At 40.6% G+C, this 22,982-nt stretch overlaps 1 protein-coding gene across 3 annotated transcripts in view; it reads right to left on the bottom strand.

Annotated features, from left to right (window-relative positions):
- The window catches only part of cicb (capicua transcriptional repressor b), a 45,311-nt gene that overhangs the window by 9,530 nt on the left and 12,799 nt on the right, over nucleotides 1–22,982 (bottom strand). For 2 of the 3 annotated variants that reach the window (XM_008431312.2, XM_008431311.2), the window contains exons 3-13: nucleotides 7,766–7,915; nucleotides 7,492–7,666; nucleotides 6,887–6,998; nucleotides 6,600–6,782; nucleotides 6,386–6,518; nucleotides 6,129–6,307; nucleotides 5,784–5,922; nucleotides 4,658–4,755; nucleotides 3,564–4,563; nucleotides 3,345–3,484; nucleotides 3,048–3,205 (exon numbers count right to left, since the gene is read on the bottom strand). In XM_008431312.2, the coding sequence (XP_008429534.1) occupies nucleotides 3,048–3,205; nucleotides 3,345–3,484; nucleotides 3,564–4,563; nucleotides 4,658–4,755; nucleotides 5,784–5,922; nucleotides 6,129–6,307; nucleotides 6,386–6,518; nucleotides 6,600–6,782; nucleotides 6,887–6,998; nucleotides 7,492–7,666; nucleotides 7,766–7,915 (2,467 nt within the window). Of the gene's footprint in view, nucleotides 1–3,047; nucleotides 3,206–3,344; nucleotides 3,485–3,563; nucleotides 4,564–4,657; nucleotides 4,756–5,783; nucleotides 5,923–6,128; nucleotides 6,308–6,385; nucleotides 6,519–6,599; nucleotides 6,783–6,886; nucleotides 6,999–7,491; nucleotides 7,667–7,765; nucleotides 7,916–8,631; nucleotides 10,634–22,982 lie in introns of those variants that run through there. The other variant, XM_008431313.2, reaches the window with a different exon arrangement.

Genomic DNA, 22,982 nt, shown 5'->3' with positions numbered 1-22,982 from the left:
CATTCAAGTCCCCCCCCGATATCACACAGAGGAGAAAGAGAAGTTCAGACACAGCAACTTTGTTTTAGAGAAAATATAATTGAATAATTGGTCTAAAACTATTAAGTCACCATTTTTCTGGCAAAACATTTGCAGGTTAATTCATTTATCTAACAAATTATTGATTATTAAATGATACAAAATAATATTTAGCAATGAAACCCTTAATGTAATTTGCCTTTTCTGGATTAGAAATTGTATTCAGGGCTGAAACRATTAATCAGATTAATGAATTGATTATTGAAAGAATYRTCAATTTAGAAATCGATTGCTCATTAACTGGAATGTAGGGACTCATAAAAGACCAACTGTTGAGAAACATCATAAGTCTTCTTTGTCTGTAAATATTGTCTACTATATAGATCMTATAGATCCAAACCCCTCAGATGGAAGTTTTAGCTTCACATGGTTGAAGTTCTGTAGAGAAACAGATTAGTCCTGCACTGTATTAATGTCAACTCAAGCAGAAAGCACTGGGTTTTTCMCATGTTGATGTTAGAGGTGATTTCTTTACCTGAAGAATGCGTCCCTTGCTACAAATGGTCAAGCGTACACTAACTGAATCCTGCGTTGTTTTATTTAAATTAAATAAAACTTTCAATTAAGTTTTATTCCATTATTCTCCATTATTGCATCATTTCATCCATCCATCCATTTTCTTGACACCCTTGTCCCTTAGTGGGGTCGGGAGGGTTGCTGGTGCCCATCTCCAGTTCACGTTCCGGGCGAGAGGCAGGGTCACCCTGGACAGGTCACTAGTCTGTCGCAGGGCAACACAGAGACACACAGGACAAACAACCATGCACACACACACTCACACCTAGGGACAATTTGGAGAGGCCAATTAACCTGACAGTCATGTTTTTGGACTGTGGGAGGAAACCGGAGTACCCGGAGAAAACCCACGCATGCACAGGGAGAACATGCAAACTCCAGGCAGAAAGACYGGGGCAGGGAATCAAACCCAGAACCTTCTTGCTGCAAGGCAACAGSTCTACCAACTGCGCCACTGTGCAGCCCGCATCATTTCATGTATTACTAATTAATGCCTAAATTAAAAATCTGCAGAATTTCTTTTTTATCCGATTAATCGTCAGAATAATCGACAGATTAATCAATAACTAAAATAATTGTTAGTTGCAGCCCTAGTAGTGATATTTAGAAGAAAGTTTTGACTTGGGCCAAGGACACCTGAAAATATTCCCACCAAAAATCCAGAAAAAGGCGCAAATGTCGATAAAGAATCATGATTCCTAATATCTGCAGCAGCTCAAGTCGAATGGCATATGGCTGTAAGCTGATGGCTGTGTCAAGCTTTGTTTATGCCTTCCCAGACATCTGATCGGTGACATTTATTGGGTTCATCCATCTCTCTCAAACATCGATCTGCAGTGCTCCATTTCATCTCTAAAATGACTGCTATAGAGCCAACCAGTAGGAGAACACTTGAAGGATTTTTTTTTGGCTCCTTGCAGATTTAATTACAAAGAACAGCAGCGGTTGGGGAAACAGTAGAAAAGAAAGAGATCATTGTGTTATTTGTAATGTATCCTGTTTATTTGGTTGTAAATCAGTTTACAGAGATAGAGGCACTTTTGATTTCACTTCATGAGCAGCAATTTGGAATCAGTTAACCCCRAAGGCTGAAATGAAAAGAAACTATCACTAAAATAGCTGAAATACACTGGACCATTGTAAGATATGAATAAGCTTTGATCTAAACCAGAGGTCTGCAGCTCCAGTCCTCGAGAGCCTGTCCTGAAACTTTAAGATGCTTCAGGTTTTGGAGCCTTTTTGTAAGGTTTCAAAACCTGCAGCCTCCAAAACCTGAGCCTTTTGGCTCAGGTTTCAGCAATAAACARAGCTAAGACTCATTCCTCTGATTCAGGTGTGTTAGAGCCATAATGCATCCAGGAGTTGCAGGACAGGCTGCAGGAAGTGGAGACTTTTATCTAAACTGTTGTATTGTAATTGTTTGGGACTTGTTGTCCAGCAGGAAGGTGATAATTCACCTCTCTTTTGCAGCCTCCAACAAGCTTTCATTCAGAATTTTACTGCATTTACCTCCACCAGTCTTTCCATGAGTTTCTGCTGATCCCCACCATGACATCATGCTGTCATGGTGGTGACAGCATGATGCCGTCACCACCATGTTTTACTATGGGGTTCAGGGTGAAGTGTGAAATGCAGTGTTAGCTTTACAGGAACCACAGTGTTATATACGTAGCCACAAAATGCAATTCTGTCTCCTCTAAATAGCTAAGTRAGTGAAAATTGCTCTATAAGATGTTGAGATTATTATAACCTAGCCCTGCATTAAGCAACTTATCAGACTTGTCTGATGTGTTCCTTTATCTTTATCATAAAGTTTGTTCAGTAATGTTGTGCAACAAACCTCTGAGAGCTACATAGGACAGCTACACAAATACTGAAAATAAACGACTCACAAATGGACACCATTCATAAATTAAGTGCCTTCCAAAGGAAACTGGTTGAATTCAATTTTATTCATGGCCATCTGTGTAAGGGGGATGAATATGAATAAACTTTTAGATTTATGTCAAAAACTGCTAAATTATTTTCAAGCCACCACAAGATTACACCCCATTTTATCAAGCTCTATAATGTAGAATCATTAAAAAATATGTTAACATTTTTKAATTTGCAGRCCCAATTTCACAATGAACTGCGTGGATAACAGAAATTCAATTTAACATGGGACTTTTTTCATTAGAAATTTTCTTCTTTAGTGTGATTATTGTCTGAACAGTTTTGTCATTCTGAGCAAAAGGAAAGAAATGGTTCAGCATATGAGTAGCATTATGAAGAAGCTGTTAAAAAAAGGCGAAAAAAACAAAAAAGAAAATGTTTGTTTTCAAACTRTAACAGAAAGATGAAGCAATAAAATACTTAAACATTTTTTAAACAAGAAATCGGCTAAAAACTTTCATTATTGTTATAATATAATGTAATATTTACCAGGTGTATTAGAGTTTGTCATTGTTTACCTTGTAGGTGCAGGCGGCAGCAGCACCGCCTGGGAGGGGGCTGATCCTGGTGCCACCACTGCTGCTCCCACTGTTACTGGGAAGGGGCTGGCATGATGCACTGCTCCACCCTGAGACTGCTGGGACTGGACCACTGGCATGGAGGCAAGATGAATAATCTAGAAAAGAAAAAAAAAGAGAATCCATGACAAACAGCCAAACATGGATGATTTTCCATGTTGATGCTCCTAACGCAAAACAAGCAGAGTTGGGGAAAAAAGTTTCCATGTTATTCCCTCCTGTGAAGCGCTCCCTGACCTTGCTTCCGGACTGTGCACCATTCTGGACGGGAAGGGGTGGAGTGACAATGGGAATCTGCTGGGCAGGGGCTTGCGCAGTCCGAACTGTTGTCATGGGAACAAACATTTTACCCTGGAGCACCGGAGACTGGGTTTGCACTGACAGAGGAACAGATCACATCATTAGAAATCAMAGAGGAAAGGAAGGACATTGTGGGACTTGTGATTGACCTTTTACCTCTTGCTCCAGGGTTGACCACGCCCACTGCAGGGCTGGGAGCGTATCCAGTTTGCAGACCGGCCCCCTGCTGTTTCCCATTGGCCAGGGACACATGTGTTTGGGGAACTGTGGGTAGGTTGAAGATATTGGTTGGCTGGCTGAGATTCTGCGGTGGGCTCTTGGGGTTGTTGTTGGCAGGGAGGGTGGGCAGGATGTACTGAACCTGTGTGATGGCTTTACCCCCGGGGGGTGCTGCGGGGGATCCAGGGAGGAACTGGGGCTGGAGGAGGGGCAGGGGGCCGTTGGTTTGGCTGTGTGAAGCAGACAGGGCTGTGGAGGGAAGAGGCTGCTGATGGGACGGCTGAGGGTGAGGGGAGGGAGTGATGAGCTGGACAGCAGACTGAGCAGGCAGAGCCCCTCCTAACACTAAGTTAGTCACTACACCACCCGCACCTACAGGGTTTGGTGATGATGAAGTGTAGCACCCACCCCCTACGGCTGGAGGCCCAACTCCTCCTCCTGGACCAATCAGAATTTGGGGCTGCTGCTGGGGAGTGAGAGACTTCCTCTCTGGAGGATGCGGGCTTGACGATGGGCCGCTATCTCTGGGTTTGCTGGCGATTGGGAGCGGTGTGCTGATGACCGGACGCATCACGTTCGTCACTACGGTAGATGCGACCCTCACAGCGCCAATGCCCAGAGCCTGGCTCGCTCCTAGGGAACCTACTGATGAGGATGGAGGCCCTCCAGCTGGAGAAGTCGATTTGACTGGTTGAGCAGAAGAGATGGAGAGAGAAGAGGCCTGCATACAGCTGCCTCCCTCGCTCACTAAAGTGTCTTTACTCTCTCCATCACTTCTTTCCTTTCTTCTGTGGTCTGAAAACCCTCCCACTCCAGATCTGCCCTCATCATAACGTCTGCTGCTGGGAAAAGAGGACAGTGAGACACTCCTGCCATGAGGGGTATGGTGTGAGGAAGACGATGATGCAGTGGAACAGATGACGGGCGCAAATACTCTCTAAAAAAGTGAACAGAGAGGTGTTACAAAACAAACCAATCAATATGCAGCAGGAGACCTAAAAATATGAACAACGGGAACATTTGTGGCATACCTTCCGATCCCCTTCATCTCCTGAACCGTTCTCGCTATCGCTGTCGGTCACACGCTCCTTACACTTTAGGTCTATGGAGCTGCTGRGATAAGGGTCCTCTGTGGAAAAGCAAAATACGCTACAGCTACAGTTGGAATTCCTTACAATGTATAATATTTGTATATATCAAAATGCGGTGGAACTCAATTGAAATTTTTAATCAAGTCTTTTGCATGGTCTGTACTTAATCGTGTTTTAGTCAAAAACTACATATTGACAAAATATGTAGTTTTAAATTTTCTATTTAAAAACCCTTTGACAGCTAAATTATTGAAAAAAAATACACATATAAGCTCAACAACAAAGACATTTATTAACATGTTAAAGTCCCAGCCTTAGTATTAACCAATTATTATTTATGACTAAGTGTTTTATCCTTCAGTCAAAGCTAAAGATGCACCAAAAATAAAATCAGTAAGTGACAGAAATTGAACAATTTTAGGTTCTAACCAATAGCCAGTTGTTAAAAAGTCAAGAATACAATATTTTCTAAACAATGAAAGAAACTATCGCTTTTAAATATGTACGAGACATGTTAGTGGTTTTTTCAGCCTGTGAGAGTGAGACTTTTAGCGGATAACAGAAAGGCTGATTCTCTCAGAAATGCACACAAAAATGCAGTTTTAGTAATACTAGCCTTGCTAGTCGCTAATATAAGAAARGCAAAGACAGTTTAAAATGTCGACTCAGTACTATTTTTTCTATGTATTAAAATAAAATAATCATAATTCACATCTTATATTTCTTCAAGATAAATCAGCTGCAACCATTATACACTAGTCAAAGCTTTACAAAAACTGGAAATCTGAAATTGGCCATAAAATCTCTTGATTTTCATCTCTACTTAGCATAAGCTGATGTTTACGGTCAAAATGAAATTATTATACAGCATCTGAGACTAAATTGAGAAAAAAACAAAAAAAAAACAGTAAACAGCTTGCATAAGTGACACATGTTTGACTTGATTGATAATCTCACTGGTTCTCCATGAGCTACAGAAGCTTTATGATGCAGGAAGTAGTGAACAGACACTCAGCCATCTCTAATCTAATGTGGCTTAATGAACAAAGCATGGCGGATTTCTCACCAATGACATCATCATCTCCTTCCTCTTCACAGATGACCATACGCTCTTCATCACTGGTCATGTCCTCACTGACCCCCCGTTGTGCCTGAGAGGGTGCGGAAGGATGGCTGGTGAACTGGCCACCGCTGTCCACACACATCTGGAGAGCATGAAGATGGAGTTAATGATGAAGTTATTTAAAATGCATGGTAGTCTATTGTAACAGCTGTGAATATTTGTTTTAATTRGCATGTTCTGGAAAGCAAAACTTGACAAAGATGGTATTTAACTTGGAAAACAAAAATCTTTGTCATAAAGACATTAAAAAAAATAAAAAGGACGATCCTAGCAGTTGTCCTTCGTTACCTGGGCCAGCTCTGCCAGAGCTTGAGTGTTCCCCCTGTCTCCCCTCTCCAGGCTGTGTACGGCACTCTGGGAAAAGGCTCTGGGCCGGGTAAGCTGACCCACATGCCCCTCTCCTGCGCTCCTCTCTGATACACCCACCAGACCTGGACCCACACCCTTCAGCTCCACAGAATGGGGCTCTACAAAAAACAAATTCAACTGTTGACAACTGGCATGAAAACTGAGCTACTTATACATTAATGATAAGTAAGACCAACCTGTTGATTCGGACATGCTTCTTTCTCTGATATCCTTGTTTCCTGGGATACCGCGACCTTCAGAGCTGGACTTCTTCCTGTCTTTGTTGCACCACTTCCAGTCTGGGTGTGCTTTAAAGTGGGCCTCTTTCACCTAAAACAAGAAAGGATTACAGTTCCTCATCTATAATATTGAGATGCATGTCATTTTATGTCAGAATATTGATCTGTATACCTGAAAGGCCAAGTCGTGGTACTTCTTTTTCTCCATAGCTCCCAGGGCATACCACCACTCCCCAAGAATCTTGCTGACTGTCCTGTTGTCCTGGTTTGGGTGCCGTTGGTGCACCAACGCTCGATGACGCTTACTGAAAATCATAAATGCATTCATTGGTCGCCGGATGTGATCCTTCTCCCTCTGCAGGGGTGAGCAAGAGAAGCAGAAAAACATCAAATTAGGTTTTTCTTTAGGTTAAAGAACTAYTGAGAGTTACATTTCTGTCATAGCCTCGTAGGGAATACCTTTCCTGGACTGCTCTTGTCTCCATCTTTGGGCAGCGCACTGAGAGACTGAGTACGTCGCTTTACTGGAGAGGTGGAGAGAGGCTGCTCTGGTACAACTCCTGGRAGGAAGCTAAAGGACAGAAAAAGAACAATTTTACTAAACATTTCCTTTAAAAATAGCTTCATACAGGCTTGTGTTTGTTTTTTCTTTCTAGTAATTTAAACGGGCTGGAACAGCTTCCCCTCTACTCTATAACTCCGTTGTACATCTGCATATTAGACAGAAAGCTCATCTATTTCAAAGGCTGAGAGCCGAGCCACTGCTTTCCATGTAGTGATAGAGACCAAAGATGGAGTGCTTTTGTTCCTATCTGCTTTGTTCTGGCTTTGAGCTCTTCAGCCCAAATTAGAGCAAGGATGCAGAAAATATCACTCTCACTTACTTTCTGTGTGGGTACACAGCACTGAAAAAAAAATGACTGTGAATGCTGGCTCGGACAGTTTTATAACTGCTTTAACAGATGGGCAATGTGGTGTTTGTGCATCTATCCAGCCCTTTAAATGTCTCCACCAGCCGAATCGAATCGAAATGAAACAAACAAACACAGAGGAACTGCTCTTACGGGTCATCTACATCACTCTCGGTTTCGCTGTCAGGTCTTTCCCTCTCCACATCTCCCTTCTCCTTCTCTGGAAGAGGCTCATCAGACGAAGGGGGAGGCCTGGATGGGGGACTTTTCTCTACAGTGGGAGGTGCCTCTGCAGGCTCCTGTGACAGCGCTGCCACCCCCTGACAATCTGAAGAAACACAATGCCCAAAGAAAAAGAAAAGAAAGATAGCCACATGATGAGAAAACATGATAAAATTGTGATAATACCGTTCACAAAACTATGTACCTGTCTTTAGACTGGTTGCTTGAGGGTGGTTGACAGGGTGCTGACCCTCACCAGGATGAGACGGAGCATCTGACTGGGTGGGTGCCAGGAAAGGTACCAATGAATGCCAAGGGAAGACTGGAACTGACCGTGGTTCTACATTGGTCCACACTGCAGAGAAAGAGGGCAGGATTTAGTTGCATTAAACTATGCCTGCAACTTTGCATTATGCTGCAGTGGTATGACACTAGATTCAAAGGAAGGTTTTTTTTTATATTTAGATTGTTTTTTAGAACGTGTTTCCTGTWTTTTGGGGTTATGTTAACCTCAAATTGTAACGTTCTTACCACAGATTCAGTCAGTTAATTTCTCAAAACCAGTTTGTAATGTGATAATGAAATATATATATTTGTATTCAAGTATTGGAGACTCAAACCCAGACACGTACAGCAACTCCTTCAGACACAAAGAACCAATGTTTGTTTATTTTTTTTTAACTAGAGACTGGTTCACATCTATAAATGTAGAAAACTACCAGCCATTCAAAAACACTGAGAAATATCTGAGCTGGCACAGAAATGCACTTCTATCTACTTAACTGGGAAAATCACACCAAAATCAGCAGATGTACAAAAAGGACTTTCTGTTCTCAGAAACAGACTGGATGGACAACAAAAGCTGTTGCATCCCATGTCTGAACAAGCATAAATGAATAAGAGAGTACATAATAGCTTATCCACATAATCAAGCAACAGAATGAGTCTCATTAGGGATAGGTAACCACTAAAAGGCTGCTTTTGCACGTTTAAATACTGCTACATGTGTTCACATTTGGCAAACAAACGGCATTCACATCATACAGAAAGAAAATAAACATATTTACTGACCAAACATGCTTAATCCTTGGCGAAGGTACTGAGGATTCTCTGAGGAGAACATAATTGAATACTTGATGTGTCTCCAAAAAAAAAGGAAAAAAAAACATATAACCAATAATAATATGGTCTTTTACAAACAAAAATCAAGGTAGGACGACATGTTTAATCCAAAATCTGGTGCCGATAGTGGTGGGAAGCTCTCAGATGACGACATGTGCTCAGTGGTGTCTGAACCCGTTTCACCCTTTTAGGTCGCGCTCGTCATTCACAATTATTAGAACATCATAACCCTGCATGATGAGGATTTCAAAGATGTGACAGATAGAGAGAGGTAACCCGTTTGTATTTAAAATACAAGAGTTGAGTCCATCTGTGGTATCGCAGAATGCCGCAATCTTGCGCACACGAAGCAATGCAACATCAGTGGACAAAATGTACAGTATAAACGATAAGAGTAAAAAAAGAACCCAATTTAAATCAGATTTTAACGACGTGAAGTCGGCCCACAGGAAATATAAATAGGATTGAAGGCAAAGATCCAGCTCCCTTTGGTCTAATTACCCCCGATGCCCTCTCTCCGTGTTTGTTTACATTACTACAGCAGCTTGGTCGGGAAAGGGTTAACGAGGCCTCTAGCCCATCCRCGGCCTGGGTTACAACATCCACCCGGGAACTACGCAGTCTTCCTGGCCCATGTTCAACTATGCTCTGCGCTACATTTTACCTGCAGCCAGGTGGGATCGGGGTGAGGTACATAAAGCCCCGGACTGGAGCAGCTCCAAGGACTGATGTAGGACAGCACCGTATCAAACAGACTCCACAACGCTGAAACGAGATCCACCAGGCTGATTAAAGCTGATTGGTGTGTATTTTTAGTTGTAGGAGTTTACAGTAGCTTGTTGTAACAGTGTTTGCCTCGTTSTTATCTCACTTTTATATGTATATATACCTTTAAATTCAACCAAGAACACCCTGGAGAGGCAGTTTTAGCTGCCTCTGGTAATAAGCGGAGCCTCAAGTGCACCGCTCCAAATTGAACCAACCTCTCGGGAACGCCCCTGGTCGTGCACCCGGCGCACAGACACAGGCAAAAGAAACGCAATTGTTCTCATGTCCCAACTACAAAATGTGTATTCACACGAACTGGCTGCCTAAATAATCCAACTACAACTGTTTCACAAGTGCAGCACTCGAAAAAAGTGACTTGCTTCCCGTAGCACTCACTCTGCTGTATTATGCACCTGTTTTAACCAGGTAATTACCCACAAATTACAAAAGAAGCTATGAGAAAACACCATCCAACGTGAGTTTAACTGTAAAAAAATAAGAAAGCATGGGATGATGCCGAAAATATGGTGCATTCATCCATCACCCTGTGCATACAAGTCCGCTATCCATCAGTTTGATCCCACCTATTAATAAAAAACAGATTATTACAGGTTCTAATTAAGCTGCTCGTACCCTACCTGGCCAATCTGGCCGCAGACCTGAAACAAGCTACCAACTGATAAGACTACAACACAGCGATAAAAAACCCAGCGACCACGGTGAAGACTTCTGGCTCCAGTCAGCGAGGAGAAAAGGGAAGGCGGGGGGAGTGAATCGCAGTTGCTTGTTGTATTTTTCTCACTCCTCTGGTTCTCCTGTCAAGCTTTAAAGCCAGGGCACGACAGGTCGGCATTAAACGCCCGAATACCGAGTCGAAGTCGCCTCCAGCGGCTTTAAAAAAATAAGCGACTTTTGGCTGAAGCCGTCAGAGCAATCCGTCCGTCTGCAGCAGGTTAGCTAACACTTGGTGCGGACGACACAGAAGCGCGCTCCGTCCAGTTCGTTTAGCAGTTGCCGTTACGAGTGTTGTTTTGGCCCAGAAAAGTCCTCGCATCGCATCTCCGAAGCTCCCCGCTGGAGTTTACTCTTTTATTTTAGTCTCGTCCTCCCTGGTAAGCCTTTCTTTCTCTTTCCCTCCCTCTTCCTCTTGTTGTAAACTAGGCTGCCTGCCCCCCCGTACTCGTTCCCCTCCCCTTCCTTCTCATCCTGTCAACCTCGCCCAGGCTTGTCCCGCCCTCTGTGGAAAYTCTATTCAATAATTGGCTGAGCTTGCTGCCCGTCAACTGCCCCCCGCAAACTCTGATTGGTTGGGCCGTGCAGTGGAATGCCAGTCATATGCTAATTTTACTGGGTTTTACGGCGGCAAGTTTTTCTCAACTCAATATCTTCACTTGATTCAGAAATAAAAAACACAACGAAAACATTTAGAGCTGCTGCTCTTTTGAGMCCCTTCCGAAATCATACATATCATTTATATACCTTTGTAAAAGTGCTTATTTTAGTGTGTCTATCTTTAGGCCCTCCCTAGACTCATATCATTGGCGGAGGACTCGTAGTAAACCTAGAGTGACGTTCAAAGGAGCCAATCAAACGCCGACACTCAGATTTAGGCCAACCAATGACTTAATAGAAATCTGACTAGTTCCCTACCCATTACACATCCTGTGCCTCAGCTTTAATACCCCCGAAGACCATCTATAAAGGGAGGCGCCAGTGTGCTATATGGCAAACCATTCTAGCATTTATTCAAAAGCCGCACCTATGCGTACCATTTTAGATAATAATAATAATAAAGATGACATTTGAGGATCTTTTTCCTTYTGATAGAAGTGCCACCAGCTGCACCATCGCAGTCCCTTGTTTCATATCATCAAATATTTTTTATATCTGACAAAAACAAAGCTCATACATGAGCTCTTTCCGGGTACTCTAAAAACATGACTGTTATGTCAATTGGTCTCTTAATTCTGTGTACGCCTGTGATGAGCTGCTGAAGACAGGCACAACTTCCACAGCAAGAACAAGGGATGGATGGATAGCTTAAATTTTCTCTCTAGCAATTAAGTGTAAAAATGGCTTGCCAAAATGTCCTAATATTTACCTGTCACGATAAAGTATGAACTGCATCAGGAGTTAAGAAACCAGCCCATACTATTCTATAAACCTGAATGAGAATCCATTGTTACCAAAACTCAAACTTGTGGATTAAAATAAAACTACCAGCATTTAAAAAAACCTCCATGTTTAAATGCATATTTATTCAGGATGCAAGTTAGTTATGTAACAGAATACAACACAAAAGATGCTTCTCTCTGTCTCGATCACCTGAAATTTTCAATTTTCTGATGGAAAACTTWCAGGGAAAACAAGGATACTAGTGATAGCTGAAAAGAGAGGCAAAATGGGTGGAACAGGCAGACTGAAGAGGACCAGCGGGTAAAAATAGAAYGAGAGTCATTTTCAGCAGGAGAGGTAGGGGGGGCTGGAGAGAAGGGGTGTGTGGAGAGAAAACAGCTTGTGAAAACACAACTTCTCTTAAATAGAGGTAGGAGGCAGAGGGGTAGAAATTGGGACACATGGGGGAGGGAAAGGGTGGCATTTAGAGGTACCTGTGTTGTGTAAGAGATGAGACAGAAAGAAAGTCTACATGTACAAATGATACTGCATGAGTCAAGAAGTCCTGTTTGGCCTGACTCATCTAAGAAAAATACAATTCTGGGAGGGACTTGGTTTCCACYAAGAACCAGTCAGCACATCAGGAGTGATATTTGACCAATAAGACTGAGAGAGCCACTGGCAGCTGCTGCAGTCAGTAGTAAAAAATGTTAACCCTTCAGGAGCTGACTGGGTACTTCTGAGTATTGAGGGACTCCTTTGATTTGAAAATGGAGTCCCATTTTCAAATAAAAATACCCCCAAAGACCATCTATAAAGGGATGGTCTTCGCAGCACAAGCGAAGACTTGTGCTGCGAAGACTTTCCATCTTCGCAGCACAAGCAAGAACTGTTTCATCCAAAGCAAAAAGCCACATTTTCACAATTCTGTTCTGATATTCTCAAGTTGTTTGCATCAGCATACTGAACAGTACAGGATGAGTCTAGTTTCTTTCTGATGTGAAAAAAGAGTTAAAGGTATTAGAAAAACAGCCAGTCAGATGGTGAGAGTAGGAGATCATAGCTTATCAACCGCACTGAGCTCTCAACTACTCAATCCAGCAAACACAGCGTGGTAAAGTTGGAAAGCTTGACACAGTGAGTCAAAATCAAAGAGGGTGATAGAGGTTACGGGTGGAGATGGGGGTGATTACAGTCACTGCTCCGTTGTTACAGCCTGAATAAACAGTACAAGCCCTCTGCCACAAACTGTTCCAGTGCCTTTCAAAAATATTTACACCTTCTCACATTTTTGTCACATTGCAACCACAAACTTTGATGCATTTTATCTGGATTTCATTTGATAAAACAAGACCAAGTGGAGTACCAYCAGGAAGAGAGGGAATGACGCATGACTTAAAAGTTTTCTTTACAAATAGAAATGTGAAAAGCGTGGTTTGCATTTGTATTCAGTCTCATGAGTCACATTTTGCTGCAATCACAGTTGGAAGACTCTTAGGGTCTCTACCAGCTCATCTACAGACAGACATTTTTGCCCATTCTTCTTTGCAAAATAGGTAAGTCTCAGTCAGATTGTAYGGCAAGCATMTGTAAATAATCATTTCTAAGTCGTGAAATWGATTTTTAATTGGATTTAGATTTTAGAAGAAAGAGTGGAACATGCTACCACAAAATTATRGCTTAATCATCTTTCCAGTCTTTCAACTATTTTTCATTCAGAATCCGTCAGTAGCTAGAATAATTCACTTTCATATRAATTCTTACCAGCTCCCTACTCTSCGTAAAACAACACCCACAGCATGGTGGTGTCAATACCATGCTTTATGATGCAGATGGCATTTTCAAGATGTTAACTTTCYGCCACATATTCCTAAAAACCCATCTGTTGCTTTCGAAACATAGAAAATGACACATTGACCAACATATTTGATGTGTATGATGTTGGTGATGGCACTCATCAAAATGTAATGTCTGTTCAATTATTGACTGTATGGTGTTTTCTTTATAACTTTGTAATTTTGTATKTTTGTTATGTAAAGCACTTTGAACTGCTTTGCTGCTGAAATGTGCTATACAAATGCACTTGATTGATTTTACATGTAGTCCAAAACTTTCAAGATGGAATCCACCWTATCCAAYCGGAGTCTCTCCTGCCCCTCCAGAGTTAGCACGGGCCTCCTGTCTACATCTCGGATGAATGCTGCTCCAGTGAGTTTAGGTGGATCGTTATAACTCAGTTTGCAGTAGGGACAAACTTTTTAAATTCTTGGATGATTAATTGAAACGTGCTGCGTAAGACGTTCAAAGCTTGTTTGTTTTATAACTTAATCCTGCTGTAAACTGAAGTGTTTCTTGGTCTTGATGTTCAGTAATRTTCTATAACAAACTTCTGAAATTATACACAAGTGGACACAGTTGATTCTGATGCCGCTTGGATTTTATTAAGGGGTATCAGACTAAATGTGGTCGAATACCTAAATTTGAAAACAATCTTTTGCTTTCCATCCACTGGACAATCATGGACTACTTTGTGTTAATTTACCACATAAAATCTCCTTAGAACACGCTTTTAAGCCAAGCCATTGTAAGACAGCTAAACAGAAAAAGGGCAAGTAAGATGAAAAAAATCAGATAACAGCGTGTGCATGAAGTTGCACAGAGTCAACATGAGATGATGGTGGGAAACCACAGAAACATCACACTTACTCATTTAAAATAGAGATAAGTCATGATGATTGGTGAGAAAACAAAAAAAGGTGTGAAGAGAAACAGTGAAACAGAAATTCCCCCTGAGCTAAGCTTAACTCGCTCTCCTTGCGACCGTGCTGGCGGTGCAGTATTTGTGTAGGTGTTCAGCAGCTTTTATTGGCYGTCTCCTCTCACAGACATCATGCTTCTAATATGCATGTGAATTCATGTGTCCAACCCCCTCTTCTGCCCATCCACCGTTACATCAGTCACACTGGTATGATTTTGCCGGRAAAACTTTTCCTTCACCCTCTTTTTTACCTTCGCTGGCATCGTGCAGGCAGGCATGGCGTTCRCTCACTCCCCCATCCCTTCACTCTCATCCCTTAATTCATCTTCCACCCCTGTGCTCTGCGCCTCTCCCTCCCACAGCCCACCATTTGCTCTGTCCAATTATAACTCAATCTACCGGTTCTTTTGCAGTCACCATGGCAACAGCGATGTTGGGCACAGGTTCCGATGTTGCCCTGTGGTCACGGCAACATCGGATTGTTGMCAATCACCGCATTCTCGTAAAATAAGCCAAACAAATTATGTTAGACAGCTTTTGAACACAGAGAGGTGTCTTTCTACAGCTCTGACCTTTGTCCTGTTTMACAAAAAGTAAATTATAATTTAGCCACAAATAACATCTTGATTATTGGGAAGTTAGGAGGCAGAAAGAACAGTAGCTAAATCAGGAGACCCTTCCAGCTTCTGAATGCTGCTTCTATCAACGCGTAACCATCGACGAGGAAAATATACGARGCMCAAACTTGAGATCAGTGTTGAAAACGGTGGTCCTCCAATCCACTCAGTGCAGCAACTTGTAATGTATGTTTTCAGCCATTTGGGGGCACTGCTAGTCTGCAGATAAATGGCAAAGAACTAGGCAGCATCAGAAAACTAGTGCAAAGTCTGTGAAACTGAAGATGCAAGGAAACAGACRAGAGAGTGTGAGATGACGATGAGAAAAAGATTCAGAAGCAAAATACCAACTATTTCAAACTTGTATACAAGAAATACAATAAAACTTATCTTCTAAGAAAAGAGTATGTGAGGTTGAGGTAATTCCTGTGGAATAGGAAATCAACCCAAATTTGCTTCAACTTCACRTRCTTGTGCTCAAAGTCTTGGAGCCATCTCAGATCAAGAGAACCCTGTGTAGCACTGCATCTCGAGAACCTCCTCCAAGTATGCTTCACCTACTAAGAAAATAGATCAGTGTTGCACACGACTTTTAGTGGTAGGTGTTGAAGGGGGCTTCACGTGTGCTTCGGTGCAAGTCTAGATGGCTGTGCGATCCAGATGTGGTTGTTGCCATGGCCAGGGAGGATATGCAGGGCTTTAAGCATTACGTAAAGCAGGGGCGGGAGGGAGCGGGGATGTTATTCCCGGGTATCCGTATCCGGGTAGATGAGGATGAGGAGGGCGAAAGTGGAAAGGAAGGGTAGCGAAGGCACTGCAGTGCGATGAAGCGAAGAGTTAAAAAAGTGTCATCATTCTTTAGTAAGAAAAAAAMCCCTAAAAAAGAGAAGAAAAAAGCAGAGGGAGGGATGCGTTCAAGTGTGAAAAAGTGTATTCACGTGTACTTAGAGGAGTGTGACATGTTTACTCAGTGTTCCACAAACTGTGTGCGATTGTTTCCGTTAGGGAGCAACTCAACGACACACTACAAATTATGAATTCTTTTTCAAATATAGAGACTGTAAGRCACCTCTTCTTAAATTCTCTCCATCAGTAATGTTCATTATTAAAAGATGCATAAATTATTTTAAAGCATAAATGCATTTTATGACCATTCATAAAAWTGTTCACATTCAACAAAGTTTGTCTAACGAGTTGAGAAAACCAATTTTATCAGAATCAATGCAAAATAAATACAAAAACAACATWCTCACGCTTTCTTCACTGACCCAAGAGCTAGACTCATGAAATCTCTCAATGCAGAATGCTTCTTATATGGTATCAGTAAAAGAAGTAAGCTCAAAAAACTTATTCACACACTCAGTAGATTTATATTTAAAGTGCCCACCCATATTCCTGACTTTAATCTGCTGGAGATTCTTTAAGGGAATTAAAGATTAGGGTTATTGCACGGATTCCCTCCAACATCAACRGTTGGAGCTCTTTGCAAAGCATAAATGTTTAAAAATAGTGGAGACACACAAAATCATATCAGCATTTAAAGTGTTTSCTTATTGCTTATAAAGGCATCAACTGATAATTGAGAAGGGTATAAATATTTTTGGTATCGCTTTGGTAAAAATGTCAACAAAACAGAGAACTGAATATCTTCAAATATGACACCATTTGATGCCTGTGGTTTTCCACTAAGAAACAAACTTCTTGCTTGATGTTTAAATCTAGTGCTGTCTGGAATAGAACAAATTTGGGGGTTTAATTGCATTTCCTAAGTGTGTTGACTGTAAGTGTTTAAATCTCTGCAATAAGTTCTTCTCTTGAACATTTCAGTCATTAGGTAATTCGGAGGAAACCCTCCAATAATTCTGGATCGTCCCCGCCGTTGGGGCGATGCTGTCTGAAACGGCCAAGACGCGACAAGAGAGCCTCATGATGTGTTGGTGTGTGTGAACAACACGTGTGAGAGAGCTGAAGTTCCTCCTCGCTGAGTGAGCAGGGGCACACGCRAACAGCCACACACACACACACACATTTGGGAACCGCTATTTCTATCTGTGAATATTCTGTGTCATACAAGCTGCATCGTGAGATGTTTGCTGTGTTGCCATGGCAACAGACATTTTGGCGCTCACACATCATATCCGGTACTGGGTGATTGACATTTTGTTACTTGGTCTTCTACACACAGTGTGTGTGACACCTTAACAAAATGGTCTCATGCTTCACCTTTTCAATTCTCCCCATCAGACTTTTTTTTTTTTTTCAAAATAGTTAAGGTATTTCAGAGGTAATTTTTGTGCTATTTAATTTGTGTAATTAAAAACCATATGGCACATTCACATGTATGCTTCATACACTGTCTTCTGAGCTTCAGCCTAATTAAAAATAATTTATTTTTACTTGATAAAATATTCTTAACATTTATTCGAAACATATTTCGTTCTATAACGCTTTTAGTGTATTTTAAAAGAAAATAAACAGTTCATAAGCTGATCTGAGCGTATTTATATCCAAGACTGTAGAGTTGCAACAAACTTCATGGAATAGTTGGTGAGGATGTTTCGGTGCTTTCACCTACCCAGAAACACCACCGTAGTTTTCTGGCATAAATCAGRCCAAATTTATGCTGATGCTGACACTGAGTGTCAGTGTGTGCTCTGACTCACAGTCATTATCATTACACAACCATAAACACATATTTCTAATAGTATCATATTTGAGCTCAAGGGAACTCAAAAGTATTTTTGCATAAGTCGTGAAATGGCAATTTTATTTTTTGTTTCTTTTCCCCAAAAAACAGAAACACTAACATTTCTGCGTATTAATAACCCATAAACCTTTTTGCATYTTGTCATGATACATTCACATACATGCATTTTATGAGTATGCCACATGACAGGCCAACAAAAAGTAATGCACAATAATKAAATTAAAGAAAAAGTGATGCATGGTTTTCAMATTTTTTGGAGAAATTAKTATCTAGAAACTGAAGTGCATTAGTATTCCTCCCATTCGATTCAATAATTTGTAGCACAACCTTTTACTGTTATTACAGAGACAACCTTTCTGGGCAACGCCTCTATCAGTTTTATATATCTACTGCTTATTTTGAAAATAGCTCCAGCTCAGTAAGGCTGGACGCAGAGTGTCTGTCAACTTCAGTTTTCAAATCTTGCCACAGATTATCAATAATATTAGGTTTAGGAAACATGAGTATGCTAAATCAAGCCACTGTAGCTCTGGCTGCATGTTTGAGGTTGTTGCCCTGCTGAAAGTTGGACCTCCTTTTCTGCTTTGTATTTAGCTACACACATCTTCCCAACAACTCTGACAAGCTTCCCTGCCTCTGTTGAAGGAAAAGCATGATGTTGCCACCAAAATGTTTCACAGTGGAAACAGTTTGTTCAGGGCATTAGTTTATTTCGTAACATGTATGCCCAAGTCAATTATTTCTCCTCTGACCACAGGATCTTCTTCCACTGCAATGGCAAACAGAGGAACGTCTGACTTGCTGTGTGCAATGCAACAATATTGCTACTATTCCAAAGAAGCCAGATTTGTGAAAAAGTTGTGGATCCTTTGCTCCTACCTGAGCAGTAGATCTCTGCAGCACCTCCAGAGTTACTATGGTTACCGCTTATCTTGTCTCTGAATAAAKCCTTTTCTTGCCCTGCCTCTCAGTTTGGGTGGACAGCCATGTTTGGTAGGATTTCAGTTGTGAAAAACGTTTTCTATTTTTAGATGATGGATAAGCCAGTGTTTTGTGAGATGGTAAAATATTTGGATATTGTTTAATACCAACCCCCGGGGTGTTGTTGACAGAATATTTTCTGTCTTTGTTTGTTTTAAACAGGGATRAAAAAATCTGAAGGTTGTCCATCATTTTRACAGTTTATAATTCACATACTTGACCACTTGTTGCAGACGCGCAAAAATGTTCAACTTTATGCACGGGGTACATCGTGTGGAGGTAACTAAATCAATCAGTAAAAATAAATGAATTCCCTTCTCTGATCTGAACCCAGAACTAAATACATCTCGMTATGCGGGAGCTGACAACACGTTGAACAGAAAGTTTTGGACCTCGTCTGCTGCAGAAAGAGTGCATACACACAYGTTCAGAAAGTCTTACTGACTTCTRATCATTTAAATTGGAGAAATGTTCCAGGATTTAAAAACTCTGGCTTGTGATTCCAGTCTCCAGCAAAGCACAGATTCGGCTTCCAGATCAGCAACAAAACCTTGAGACATTTGATTGTGCACAAGCAAGTGCAGTCAGGTCCAAAGGCACCAAGAGGAAGTTGTGAGACTSTCCATTCAAATCACTGCAAGTGAATTAGTCATAATTTAAGTGTAGTCATTTAATTTCATTGTTTATATGTTATTGCATTATAATGTGTTTATGTAATTGGGGCCACAGTCAGTGTTTTTTTTYCCACTAAGGATAAAATGTTACATTTATTCATGTAATATTCATTGATGCGTGATAGCCCAATGTGGATGCACTGTTGAGTTTGTTGAATATTACMGGTAATTAAAACAAAACGCATTTGAATATATCATCGAACTGCATGAAAAAGTCTAGTGCAACCTCTGCCTAACCCTAGTCATAAACTTTTCCAGAACTGTAACTTGTCTGGCGTGTTCCTTGATCTTTTCACRACTGTCTAAAAAACATTGGAGGTCTTTAACAGACCAGCTGTATATACCGAGGTTAAATTACACACAGACTAACCCTATTTACTAATTATGGGAGGCACTAGATTTTATGTAGGGATAGAAGATTAAAGGGGGCTGAATACAAATGCACACACACACATTRAAAACTGCGTCACACACATTTTTATCAATTTTTACAACATTAAAAAAAAMMWKSMWTYCYTTYCYTYMWYYYCMMMAWTKKKSMMYWRRWKGWYYWWYMMMAAAWYCCMWTWAARKWMKSCMWWRKWAAAWWAAAARRARSMWWRSMAWTTWWWWTTTWWTWWTWWTYMWWWWRKWWTWAAAATATTCAAACACAAAGCAATAACAATTGCCCCCATTTCACAAGCTGATAGAAAACACATAAATATAAGAATAATACCTGCAYAATCTTGCAATCCAGAAACAGACCAAATGTGTAATTGGACACGCTACCACATGCACTCTGGACATGCACGCAGCAAAGCATGCGCACACCCACACAAAGAGGTGCCATTCATTCATTCAGCGTCCCTACAGCTGCAAAAAAGGGATCAGTGGAAGAAGCGTAGACTCAAAACGACACCCCTTCTTTCCCTTGCCTGTCCACTTTTCTGTCACACCCGCGAATCCCTCCATAACGATTGGTGCAAAAGCAGCGAGGGCAAAAGGTTAGGTGAATCAGACAGACTGACACCATATGTGCATAAGTAACAGACCTAATGATATACTGATGACAAATAATGTTCTCACACTTACATTGTACACACTCTATAGTGCAGCGCATTCCTCCAGCAGCAGAGTTTGAGAAACACATTTTTCACACACCCACACAAAACACTAAAACTTGAGGTATATGAGACACACACACACAGACACACAATTCAGAATAAACCCACTTCCATTTAGCTGGCCATGGAGGCTGCTTACACCCTGTTTCACTATAGTTACTATTAAACAAACACAACATATGAGCAAACAGGAAAACTCTGCAGTGAGTAAGAACAGCTACTGGGGTCAGAGAGTCGACGACACGCATACACATTTTAAAGATAAGAAAAGAATTAATGAAACAAAACATGCATTTGAATTCTAGTTTTTGCCTTTTTATCCGTGCTGCTGTGTATTCAATAACAATCTCTCCCATGCTGGTTATGATCTAAATGTGTTTTTTTTTTCTTTTTCAGCAAAGGGGAAAAAAAACACAATTTGGGGGAAAAGGCTTCAGCTGGCCTACATACAGTTCCTCTAACTCACACATTTGTTTTTATCTCTAAATGGTAATGTGTTGTGTAGCACTAATTCTCAACATTTTTCTACYTCAACTCTTTAATGAGAATAGTTATTTTTAATCTTATTTAAAATCTCTATTAGTTCTAATACAAACCCCTGCTGTTACTCCTGCACAGTCCCTCGGAAATATGGTGAGGCATGACTGTTACCACTCAACCTCAAAATTACTGCTTTGTAATGACTGGAAATATAAGAGAAACCCTCCACTATCTGCAAAGCTAATCCTTTATAATGTAGAAGTTAATCCCAATAGAAAACAACAAAACAGCACAGCATGCATGTCAGCGCATACGTCCTCTTTTGCATTTTTCCAACTCTCACACACACACACACACACACACACACACACACACACTCTGAGACACACTCAGAGGATTACATAGAAATTATGTTTTGTTCCATAACCATTTGCAATTAAAAGCACACCGACAGTATTTAAATTATTACTTAGGTAAGTCAGATCAAATTCAAACAACAGTTTAATCTGTGTCTGGAAATTTTGTACTTTAGATTTAGCCCTAATTTCTAAAGTTATGAATAACACAGTATCAGTTTTCAGAAATTCTCAGATTGATCTTTTTCACACTGTATTGCTGAATTGCAGGTGCTGGTTCCGGGAATCTCACTGATCATGTGGACAGATCTAGTATTTGGTTACTGTTAACAGGAGAGTGGCATGACGATGACTGGGGGGTCGCCATATGGGACAACAGCATGCTGGCTGACAGGAACCTCCTTCGCTGGGCATCAGCACACTCAGGTCATTGCATGTTTATGTGAAGGTAACTCTCTACAGCTCTCCATTTTAAATTTTTATTAGCTGTGTTTTAAAAGGTTTCCTTTTCTTTCTTTGGCTGAAACAGGTACAATAAATCAGATGAATAAATGTGGTTTCCAAATCTACACTGTTTTACTAGGGTTTGAAGTTCATTTAATAAAATGGAAAAATTCTCTCTGCTGTCTCTGCCACCCATTGCTGTGCACTGTCAGTAAGGTGGCTGAAACAAGGCGCTTATATCTTCCGCTCACTTACAACATAGACAGATTTGGTGGTGTGGAAATATTTTCAGTTACAAAAAACAGAGACACCTATGATGTAGATATTAAAGGAAGCACCACACTCTCATCAATGTCATTGTGGTTTAAAACTACGAATTGAAAGCTGCAGGTCTGTTAAACAGCTGACTGCAGACGCTTCTCAGAGTAGATCGCCCAACCACTTATTCAGCTAATATAGGCTCGGTATATTTGTGATACTCTACAACAGAGAACGGCAAAAAAATGCATAGCAATTTACACACTGACCTTAAAAAATAAATTTTTTATGCTATTTTTTTTACCAATGTATTTTAATCAAACTACATGTAGGAAATAACATTACAATTATTACAATAATCAATATTGTTCATAGTAAAAAAAAAATTCTTCAGTTTGAAATGAAAGGAGTTAGATCATTTTGTGTATTTTAAATATTTGTGCTAACAACAGAATGGTGTGAACTGTTTTTTGTTGTTTTTTTTCCCCTGTTTTTTGGATTAAGCTTGTCCTGTAGTGAAAATGTAATCTCAAATCTGATTAAGAACAACACAGCATAATGTTACTGAGCTGGTATTTAATAATTAAAAATAAATATGATGGATAAGGAATCACCCTCTATTTTTGATATTTTATAAGGTAGAATTGTTTTGACAGCGCTTCAAAACAATTCTCAACCGTGTGTGTGTGTGTGTGTGTGTGTTTGTGTGTGTTGAGCATAAGAAAAAAAAATAGAAAAGAAAATACACTTACTTGCTAAGCTTTCTCAGTAAGCAAAAGGCATTTTGTCTATGCCTCTGGCTCAATTTGTGAAGAAGTTTTTCTCTTTGGTACTTGTTCCTCAAAAAAAATCTGTATTCACCATAACGCTATTAAACCTTGCGAAAATGATAATTAAAATCATCTTTTGGGCATTTTATTGAAAAATAAAAACCCAAGTACCAGGTACAGATACAAGGCCATTACACTAGGATTCTGTGCAAACTGAAATAGTGTGTGACTAATGCAAAAATGCAGCTATTATTATAAATATTGAATGT

The sequence above is a fragment of the Poecilia reticulata genome, linkage group LG16 (genome assembly GCF_000633615.1).
Source record: "Poecilia reticulata strain Guanapo linkage group LG16, Guppy_female_1.0+MT, whole genome shotgun sequence".
NCBI classification, from domain to species: Eukaryota; Metazoa; Chordata; class Actinopteri; order Cyprinodontiformes; family Poeciliidae; genus Poecilia; species Poecilia reticulata.
The sequence above is the reverse complement of the archived record's forward strand: the minus strand, read 5'-3'. Positions and strand labels throughout refer to the sequence as shown.